Here is an 11,239-nt window from a genome sequence, read left to right on the forward strand (position 1 = left end):
TGCAAGAAGCATGCATGGCCGTGGGAACGGTTCGGAATTTCAAAGCGCGACTCAAAGTTTGTACCGGTTTGAGTTTCATGTTTACATTTTTAGAAGAAAAGAAGAAATCCATGCAGCTCCTTTCGCTCGGCCCGCGACTCATCGCACTGAAATTGAAATGAACGCTAGACCTCCCACCAGATCTGAAATCAAGTTCTGAAACGACACATCTCGATCGACAGCATCAAGCAGGGGATGGAAGTTACTGACGCACTGTGGCATTGCTTCCTTTGTCGCCGTTGCGCTTGACACTTTTGTCGCCTCCGTCGCCTTGTAATCATGTTGATGTGGAAAGGCCAGGCCACGCGATATGATAGGCTGAGATACCAGCTAGCTAAGCTAGCCATCAGTCCCCATCAGCATATGCCGTGAGTGACTGGCCGCCATTTGTCTACTTACAAGATAATTAATCTAAGCTTAATTGGGTGCTAAGCTGCGACCGAGGTTTCTACTACCTATAGCCTCGTCGAGGTCTCTCTAAATAGCAAGAAGAATCCTTGGGACGTTCGGTCCATTGCTACTCCTGCTATACTTAATTAGTAGGCGAGAGTGACTTAACCGCGTTCATCGTTTCACTGGAAAGGCAAAGACACATGAGGCAGGCACCAACGCCAGCCGCGCTTGTTGTTCGGCACAGCATTTTGCAGTGCCTCGGCGACTTTAATTTCGTGACGTGATGTTGTGCGCAGCTACGCATGACGAGGTTTGGCCAAGTCAGGTCATGGATTGAATTGCCACATGCAGGACGACAGTGAGAGACGATAGAGATGTTTAATTTTTTTTGTCTTCTTTGGCAGACTATTCCCCTGCGTTGATCTGAACTCTGAAAGTAGAAACGGTGCCACGCAAAGGCAACATCAGTACATCACACAGGATAGGGTAGCAAGAAAATAATCTCATCGAAGAGAAACATGGAGATATGATACTCTGTCGAGTATAAATCCGTACCGTATGGTTTGGAGTTCAAAGGGTATCTCAGGCTGAGTTTTGGGCTATATACGAATGATAAAAGATGAACATCGAGACGCAGCAGGTAAAATCTAAAGATGGACTTGTTTCATAACTATGGTTACATATGGTAAAATCTAGAGATGGACTTTTTTTCGAAACGGAATCTAGAGATGGACTTGTTTCATAATTATGGTTACATAGTACTCCTACTAGTAGTGTTTTTCTTTAATCACCGAGTACAACATGAGCGTGTACATGCATGCACACATAAACTCACACGTCATCTAATAAAGTTTAGAGTCGTCATAGCCAGGATTGGCCGACGCCCCGGGCCAAATATGAAGGGCCATTTTTTTTCTCAAAAACTACCACAGTTTTAAGGCATACCAAAATTAACGCTCATTTGCAACCGATAAGAATCTGAACATAATATTTAATAGTGCTTCATCTGATAATGTAACACATAACAAAAGACAATATAATGGATAAATAACACAAAAGAGGGTACCAAATCAAAGGGTTGTTTGATTTTAGCTTCCCGTGATTACATCCTCATTAGTAACAGATGATTCACCTTCAAGTATAAAATTTGGTATGCAAGCCAGTGCATAAAAAGCAAGTAAAAAAATTGCTACTGGATGCAAAATATGAAACATTACCTCTAGGACGAGGTAAAATGCCTTTGTGTGTGCGATAACCTTGAAATCACTCAACGATTTTTGACTCTTCAATACTAACAAATACATCTCGCTCAATGTAACATACCATTCTGTGATTCAACCAATCATCACCCATCTTGTTCCTCAAGTCGATCTTCATAATGCTCATTGCTGAGAAGGCCCTTTCCACTGTTGTCGTTGCAACAGGTAAAATTAATGCTAACTCAACAAGGCGGTAAACCAACGGAAATTTGTGTGCATATTACTCAAAATCAACTTCATGGCAAGATGACCAAGGTCATTACAATTCATCAAATGTGGATCAACTCTTGCTTCATGAATGAATGAGTCCAATTGATGTCCAAGGATAGAAATAACTTCATATGCTATATTCCAACAAGCCACGATGATATTTGTACCAAGAATCATGAAAGCTTCTAAACCCTTTTTTCTTACCCATTTCCGTTCATATTTATGGTCAGTTGGTTGGCAAGGGGCCTTACTAATGTACTCCCTTCTAGCAAGATCTCTAATGTCGGGATCTAAATTCTCAATAGGTATTCTTCTACCAGGGTCTGGCTCAATATCACCGGGCTTGAGTTGAGTTGTAACATGAGGAACATCATCACTTGCTCGAGTTGAAGGGCCTGTTTCTGTTACTATGGAATCAATGCTTTGTGGCTGGAAAAAAAATGTCATTGTCCTGGTTCTTTTGTTCATCTTGTCTTCAGTCTCCCTGTTAATTTGAACAAATATTAGGAATCGGTGCTTTTATGGTAATCTGAAACATCAAGTTTAGAGAGCAAAAACATCTATCTTGAAGCTTTAAGTTCAGATACCTGTTGCCTCCTTTCTCAAACTTAAAAGTAATTAGGATTTGGGAATGGATGCACTGAGCACAGGGGAAATATCTAGCCGGCTGGCCGGACGATGGTGGCCTGGTGAGGCTGGAGGCGGGGCGAGGTCGCCGGACGAGCGATGGTGCGGTGTTGCTGGACTTGGACCTCATAGCCTCATAGGTGTCCCTAACTTCTTCTCCTACCGTCCCTCCAATTTTTTTTCTTCCCCTACTATTTATTATGCCCTATCGCTGTAACTGGGCCTGCCCACCCCCGAAAAACAACTGGGCCTGCCCAATCAACTTTACCTGGGCATTTCATGCCAAGCCTCACAGTTCCTCAAGACGGCCCAATAAGAGCCGCATTCCGCAGCCCCTTTCTCCCGCCCGCGGCGAGCGCCCAAAAGCTTCCCAATTCCCGCTCCCCGTCGCCATTCCCCTTCTACTCCCCCGTCCCGTGAATCTTAGGGTTCCGACGACCTCCCCGCGCCGCCGGCCGCCACTTAGCCGCGCTCGCCTCCGCACCCGCCGCCATGTCCCAGCCGATCACCCCGCGCCGCCCCACCCGCGCCGCCGCCTTCGCTCCCGATTCGCCGCCCTCCCCTCCCAAATCCAGGACCAAATCCTCGCACAGGCGCCAACTCCTCGCGGCCGCCGCCGGGCCGAGCGAGGGCGAACCCCTCGACGCGCTCCTCGCGGCGCTGCCGGGTCGCCGCGCGCAGGCCACGGACCTCCTCCGGCTCCTCGCGCCCGCCCCCGCGCTCCCCGTCCTGCTCCACGGCGGCGCCGCCACCGGCAAGACGCGCGCGCTCCTCCTCGCGCTGCGGCACCTCCGCCCCAGCCCGCGCCTCGTCTACGCCGCGCTCCGCTCCCTCCCCTCCCCTCGCGCGCTCTTCGCCTCCATCCTCTCGCAGCTCAACGCGCTGTCGTCCTCAAACTCCTCGCGGCAGCGCGTCCCTGACAAGCCATCCGACTTCATCGCTGCGCTCCGCGACGCACTTGCTGGCGTTGTTGCGCAGGGCGAGCTTGTTTATCTGGTGTTCGACAACCTGGAGGTTGCCAGGGGCTGGGACAAGGCCGGCCAGCTTCTTTCCCTTCTCCTCCGCCTCCACGATCTCCTCCGGTTGCCGCAGGTCGTGCTCGTGTACGTGAGCAGCGCAACGCCTGACGCCTACTACACCATGACTGGCTCTGTTGAGCCGAATCATGTTTACTTCCCGGATTACACGGTGGATGAGGCCCGCGACATCCTGATGCGGGGCCAATCCAATCCGAAGCTGTACTCATCGTTCCTGGGGTAACGCACTTCTTCCTTCCTCTGTGTCGGTTTAATTCTGCTTCGAATGGATTGTGGCGTATTTCGCATCATGAGCAGCATACTTAATGAAGTTTTTGCTTTTCTTATACTGATGCTTTGGGCAGTGTGGTGCTGAAGCCATTATTCCGGGTGACAAGGAGGGTTGATGAGCTGGCAGCACTGCTGGAGCCGCTTTTCAGGAGGTACTGTGAGCCATTGGGGGACTTGCAGGCGGTTCCTGATGAGGGTATGAGGAGGCGATTGTTTGAGCATTTGCAACCACATTTGGCTGTGGCGTTGAATGAGACATTCAGTGTCCCCATGAGAGCTTCAGTGGACAAGTGCAAAGATGACAGTTCTGGTGGAAAGGCTAGTGTTAAAAGGCAGTTTGGTGGTAGAGATGGTCTCTCGAGTGAATTGGAGTTCCACATGTCCGTATCAGCGAAATACCTACTGTTATCTGCTTTCTTGGCTTCAAGGAACCCCGCTACTCTAGATGCGGCTTTGTTCGATTCCACTGGAGGTTCCGATACCCGTAACCGCAAGAGAAAGTATGCCACATGATATCATTTCTAGGCTCGCTGAAACTTTGGAGACTTTTTAGATGTTAACATTGCTGTTTTTTGATGCAGGAGCTCCCAGGCCTCGATAGACAGAAAGGATACCATGGCTGAAGAGGTACTTATGAAAGGTCCTGGCACATTTCCTCTTGAGAGGCTCTTGGCCATATTTCAGTGCATCACATCAGTATCAGAAGATGTGCTCGATGAAGTTGAATGCCCAGACAGCATGATGGCCGGAAGTGGAACGAATGCTTTAATGTCCGATGTTCTGCTACAATTGTCAACGCTGTGCAATTCTAATTTCCTCTTTAAAAGTCGGAGCTGCCCATTAGAAGGCTCAGCTAGATATCGGTCCAACATTGATGAAGATTTAGCTCTCAAGGTGAATATCTCGTAACATCTACCATACAGTACCACTATGTTGTTAAATACTCTTACGTTGTGGTCTCAGTTTTGTGAATGCTTACTTTATTATTTCACAGGTTGCCAGGAGTGTCGGTTTCCCTCTCTCAAAGTACATGTACAGAAGATAGCCTTTTGATCTGTAGTCTAGGCAACAAAAACTACTTTTGATTGCTCTAGATGCTAATATGATCTGCTGAGATCTGTTTAGTTGCCTTGATTGTAAAGTGTCGAGGCAAGTGTTGGATGCTCCTTGTTGCTTTAAAAAAATTAGCTTATGCTGCCCCTTGAAAGTTTGAGTATGGTACTCAGTCCTAAATTTCATGTAATTTGTTGTCTGTGAGCTTTCGATGTCCCATGGCTTGTATTATCTCGGCTATTTGATTTGATTATCAATAATATGTGGTCGTAACAGGACCTTTTTGTCTTAATTGCCAAAATTTCTCTCTTCGGAATCTGCAGACCATTACTGTCAATATGCAATAGCATAATTCTGTCTTTGACAAATCATACCCATTCTTTTAACGAGTTACATTTATCTGTATCTCGTTCAGTACCAACTTTTTCGCAACCAATCCCTGTTCCAATGGAACCATTTGAACTGCCACAGCTTATTTTCATGTCAATCATATTTAAAATTTCACATTGAGCTCTTGAGGGTTTAGGCTTAGTAGAACTAAAACCGAGTACATGATGTGCGGTTTCAGTACTACTAGCTGTGAGGAGGAGGAGGTTAGCCTTGATGGCCAGGTGGTACCTCGGAAGGACACCTTTTGGTATTTGGGGTCAATGTTGCAGGAGGATGGGGGTATTGATGAAGATGTGAACCATCGAATCAAAGCCGGATGGATGAAGTGGCGCCAAGCTTCTGGCATTCTCTGTGACAAGAGAGTGCCACAAAAGCTAAAAGGCAAGTTCTACAGGACGGCGGTTCGACCCGCAATGTTGTATGGCGCGAAGTGTTGGCCGACTAAAAGGCGACATGTTCAACAGTTAGGTGTGGCGGAGATGCGTATGTTGAGATGGATGTGTGGCCACACGAGGAAGGATCGAGTCTGGAATGATGATATACGAGATAGAGTTGGGGTAGCACCAATTGAGGAGAAGCTTGTCCAACATCGTTTGAGATGGTTTGGGCATATCCAGCGCAGGCCTCCAGAAGCTCCAGTGCATAGCGGACGGCTAAAGCGTGCGGAGAATGTCAAGAGAGGGCGGGGTCGACCGATTTTGACATGGAAGGAGTCCGTTAAGAGAGACCTGAAGGATTGGAGTATCGACAAAGAGCTAGCTATGGACAGGGGTGCGTGGAAGCTTGCTATCCATGTGCCAGAGCCATGAGTTGGTTGCGACATCTTATGGGTTTCACCTCTAGCCTACCCCAACTTGTTTGGGACTAAAGGCTTTGTTGTTGTTGTTTGTTGTTGATTGAGCTCTTGAGGTATATGACGTATTGCTCCTGTCAGCTGATTAAACATTACACATACTTTTTTGTCTCATGGGGCTATTATGTATTTCACTACAACTCCTTTATTTGAAAATTGAACCCACAAATCATCTCTAGATGCGTGGACAGTTTAAAAGTTTATGCGTTTCAAGTTTCCTAAATTATCCTTTTTTTTTAAGAAACACGTGCAGTATACAATCACTGAACCAGTCCTCTATTATTAGTCAATTGAGCTGTATGCCGACATCCCTAACTTCGGTGATCTCTTTTGTAAATAATGAAGTAAAATGTCTAATTTTTAATTTAATGCATACAATTATGAAGCCAAATTACCTCTGTTTTGCCAACCATTATACTTATTTACGAATTGATGGTCTACGTTTTTGGTACATGCGTGATCCTTAATAGTTAACACAGGTTATGGAGCATTTCCTATCCACATTTATCTCCATATGGCCCATTCTTTGTTTTACTAATGCATTCTGACTGGCTGGTTTGAAGTTTGCCAGTGACAAATCACAGGGCCCTTCACGATTGATTTGATTGACAGTGCTCTGATGTGATGACTGATTGATCTTTCCTTTAAAAGTATCATCCTTCTGATCAAGTAGGGTACTCAAGATAATCACAAGGTATGATCTTTTGCCTCCAAGTACTAATTTTGAACACTCATGATAAATTGAGCATTGAGAATTATCTGCAAGAATTCTATGTGCTAATTGCCATGCCGTGTACTCGCTTACAAGCTTGTGGGTGTTGAACTTCCCCAAGCTGTATTGAAGCAGTAATTCACTAATTCAAGGACTTATGAAGTTATGGTACAGTACAGAAACGAATTATGTTAATGGTTAAAGAATAGGATTGAATGTAGGTGATGTTCTTATTTTGCTCAAGGTATTCAAGTTAATGCTATTCACTAGCTGTTTGGTAGTGTTCAACTGCAGTTATATGGTCTAACTATTACATGAATGTGGAAGTAAAGACTGTTTGGCACTATTGTGCCCTCAGAAAATTATTGCGACCATCGTTCTTGGATGTGGCCATCGTTGACTGCTCATATAACAAGAGACCCTTCTAAATATACCAAACATTTTTTACAAGTTACAACTACCTCACTGGCTTCCTGCACAACATAATGCAGCATAACACCATGTCACCATGGTTCCAAATTGAACCTAAAAAGTGTATGATGCCGTAGTTGATTGCATTAGGGTGGACATTCTATGGTTCAGTTCTTTTGACAGCTTTTGGTGGCTTATGGCATAAGCCGCTCCATCCCCAACTTATTCTAGAAGTCGCCCCCGAATTTTTTTTGGGCTTCGGCTAACTATTTTAGAAGCCCCCAACAATTTTAGGACCGGCTTCTACAAGGGACATCTTAAGACGCGTGGGTGCAAACTATAACTTAATTCTATAAGGATTCACAACTGCTGTCCGTTAGTTCAATTTCTGTTTGGTTCAATTTCTATGCTTGTATGCTGATATAGGTAGCTGTGTGGCACAATTTCTACGTTTTTCACCTAGCCATTCTATTCGGTAACATTTTCTACGTTGGAATGATACAATACAATATTACTTTACCTTCAGCTGATGATGGAATTACCTTATCTCCAAGCATCAAATAATAATCATAATCAGGACTGAAGGCATGGTTTAGTTTACAAACCGTCCAACAATGTCCCCTAATTGCATAAAACATACATCCTTTATCATAGCACACAATGCCTGGATGTTCAAGTAAAAAAAATACAAAAAATGCATGTTCTGCTGTTAGCAGCCTATCACAAATTCTTCGTGTACCATATATATCAAGGCAAAATCCCTTCTACTAAAGTAGTAGTGATGTCTGGATGGGATCGAACAAGATATTACAGTACTTCCTTAATACCCTTACATACTGTGATGACACCATGGTATCTTCATCTTCCTTGGACATAAGATGGGATAGCATTACCAGATTTCTCCATACTATCCACATTGGACACCTCCAAGCTCTTCATTGGGATCCCATCACTGGCGCCATCAACAACATCACCCTTCTCTTGAAGTTGCAAGGCAAATTCAAGTTTCCATAACACATCTCCCATTGTTGGCCGGTCGACTCCATAGTCAGCAAGGCATTTCTCAGCAGCCTCAGCAAACATCTCAAGTGAATCAGGCCTGATTTGCCCTGCGATATTGGGATCAATTATTTTACCAAGCTCCCCCTTGCGGTGCCATGTACGGGCCCACTCAGCTAGATTCACTTGGTCTCTTGGAAGAGATGGATTGATGGCCGGTCTTGCACACAGCACTTCAAAGAGTACCACACCAAAAGAGTATACATCAGACTTATCTGTCAGCTGTTGACGTCTGAAGTACTCTGGGTCAAGATACCCAAAGCTTCCTTTGACAGCAGTGCTCACATGAGTTTGTTCGAGGGATGGAGCATCTTTTGATAGGCCAAAATCAGCGACCTTGGCGATAAAATTTTCATCAAGTAGGATGTTGGTAGTCTTGACATCACGGTGAATTATGCCCTGAGCTGAACCTGTATGAAGATAATGCAGACCCTTTGCTGCCCCAATGCAAACTTCAAGGCGCTGCTTCCAAGAGATAGGCTTGATGTTTGTGTCACCATACAGATGATCCCTTAGCGGACCATTTGACATGAACTCATAAACTAATATCATCTCATTGTTCTCATCACAACAGCCAATGAGTGAAACCAGGTGGCGGTGGCGAAGTTTTGATAGCATTTGAATTTCAGTCAGAAACTCATTCATACCTTGATCAGATGATGGATTGCCTCGCTTGATTGCCAGCTGTGTGCCATCTTCAGTAGCACCAAGATAAACTTTTCCGAAGCCACCAACACCAATAACACCCTTTTCTTCGAAGTTTTTCGTGGCTTTCTGAATTTCCACGAAGGTGAAATAGCGCCCCAATCCATAAGCACTGGATGCAAACACGCTCGAAAATCCACTCTTGGTCCTTGTGGAGCCAAAGCGATTTCTGGAGAGCCTGCTGCAGCTGCTCATGAAGCTCGAGGACGAGTTTAGTGGAAGAAACCAAGAGTGGAAGCTGTTTGTCCTCTGCCATGCCGGTTTACGGTTTCGCCTGTAGCATATAACCACAGCCAATGCAGCTGTTGCTGCCAAAGCAAATGCTATGCCAGTCAGTGTCCTCTTACTAGCTTCTGAGCTTGTTTTTGGTGAAAAAAGGCCATCTAGGCTGCTTGCTTCATTGCTTATCTTCATGATCTCAAGGCCATTAAGGATGGCATTGGGGTCGCCGGAGTCGATTGTGCTTGGGCCAACCTGGACTACAAGGGTGGAATTGATGATGCTGGAAGATTCTGCAATCAAGTCCTTGTAGTAGGCTACTGCAAGCCCCATTGTCAGGCTCGATAGATCAAGGTTGGCAACAGCCATCATGCCATTAATATAGACATTGAAGTAGAGGCTATTGAGTGTCTTGCTGACAATGTCGCTGAAATGTAGGCGGATAAGGTACCTGAATCCCGGCTCTGCAACCATTACCCAGGTTATGTTGAATTTTGCATTTGTGATATTTGTTGAGGCCATCTGCTGTGCTGTTGAGTAGATGCTTGCTGGAGCGATGAGGGGTGTGAGAGTCTTGTCATCAGGGTACTTGATGGTTCTAGGAGGAACCCAAGCTGCCTCTGCTGCTGCCTCAAGCTTCAGAAAGGGTGCATCTGGCAGCCAGGTTCTGCCTAGTGTGTCATTGAACGACGTAACCAGTGCACCGCCCATGTTCAGCCGGTAGACAACCTGCAATGCATTGTTGGATATGTCAAACTGGTCCTGAGGACCCATTCTGGTGGTGGTATTTGGAATAAGGCTTGGTGGGGCTGAGACAACCTCGATCGCATTGATGAATGCTATCGAGTTTTTCTTTGGAGTAAAGATGATCTTTAAGTTGTCTCCCTGTGCTGACACAAGATACTCCCTAAACACAGGGTTTGGAGGACTGGCTATGAACGAGAAATCATGGAGGAGGACCATGCTCTCAGTGGACACAGAAAATGTTGCAGTGGTGAGGTTGTATTGGGTGTCGGTGATAGGCAAGAAGTAGAGACGGATCCAGTGGCGACCAGGCTGGGAGATGAAGAAGCTGTAGGTTGAGATATCAGAGAATACTCTTGCGTCAAGGTAAAGTGGAGATAATGGCGAAGCAGAAGCCAGAGATGCTTTAGCGGCAATCTTGATGTCTGTCGGGGTTGACAGAAACGATACCGACTCAGGATCAGAGCGGAATGTCCTGCCATCGTCAACCTGCACAGCAGCGGATGCCCCACAGCTGAGGAGGTAGTTGTCTTGAGGCACGAACCGATCAACTTTTGATGCAATTGCATTGGTGGTGGCTACACTAGTAATGGAAAGGATGAAGAGGATCAAGAACATTGGTACCCTCTCCCACTCGGCCATGCGGCTGCTTCTGGCCAAAATTGCCAATGCTGGCATCAGAAACACCGGCTTGCAGCAATGGCTATTGGTGGCTTCTCATGGGAGGAGGGAAGTGCTCTTTTGGATTGAAGAGAAGGAAAAGACACAGGGATGGATGAAGCAGTCTTTTATTGATTTTCGTAAGAGAGAAGGTGTTGGTTGGATGCACGTCCAGCTGAGAATCAGTCCGCGTTTTTAAATATCATGCCGAATGAGCAACTTATTAGTATATCTGCATTTCTTTCTGGAGCTCCTCCACAGAAATGACAGGTGGATGCCTTACTGTGCTTTGACAGGAAGCAGGCCGACCAACACAATCGCTGGAAAGCACCGCAGCTAGACAAGAATCAGTCAAGCAGAACTGTGCAGGTATCATATCTATATATTGAGATCGCTGAATCTTAGTGGTTATTCAATTCGATCTCCGAGGTCTTACATCTTTATCTGACGATATCTTTCGCTGGTGGGCTTGATGTAGGATATTAAACTAGTGGGCGAACTAACAGCTGGATGTTAACAAGCCAATGTGTTTGGGTATTTTTACAGCTCAAATAAACGCTTTTAACAAACAGGCTAGGTTGTCAGCACAGCTGTTCCT

The 11,239-nt window shown here is 45.7% G+C and overlaps 2 protein-coding genes across 2 annotated transcripts; one reads left to right on the top strand and one right to left on the bottom strand.

The window, feature by feature from the left end:
• The first annotated feature begins 2,948 nt into the window (after positions 1–2,948).
• On the top strand, positions 2,949–5,180 carry LOC119311892 (origin of replication complex subunit 5-like). The gene is made up of 4 exons (XM_037587608.1): positions 2,949–3,784; positions 3,910–4,335; positions 4,417–4,729; positions 4,830–5,180. Exons 1-4 carry the CDS (start codon positions 3,021–3,023, stop codon positions 4,878–4,880), a joined length of 1,554 nt encoding a protein of 517 aa, XP_037443505.1. The 5' UTR covers positions 2,949–3,020; the 3' UTR covers positions 4,881–5,180.
• A 2,932-nt stretch (positions 5,181–8,112) lies between these two features.
• On the bottom strand, positions 8,113–10,700 carry LOC119306261 (probable receptor-like protein kinase At5g61350). The gene has a single exon (XM_037582530.1). The coding sequence runs from the start codon at positions 10,657–10,659 to the stop codon at positions 8,113–8,115; it is 2,547 nt and encodes an 848-aa protein (XP_037438427.1). The 5' UTR covers positions 10,660–10,700.
• Between the last annotated feature and the right edge of the window lie 539 nt (positions 10,701–11,239).

Source organism: Triticum dicoccoides, chromosome 5B, assembly GCF_002162155.2.
Source record: "Triticum dicoccoides isolate Atlit2015 ecotype Zavitan chromosome 5B, WEW_v2.0, whole genome shotgun sequence".
Classification (NCBI taxonomy): domain Eukaryota; kingdom Viridiplantae; phylum Streptophyta; class Magnoliopsida; order Poales; family Poaceae; genus Triticum; species Triticum dicoccoides.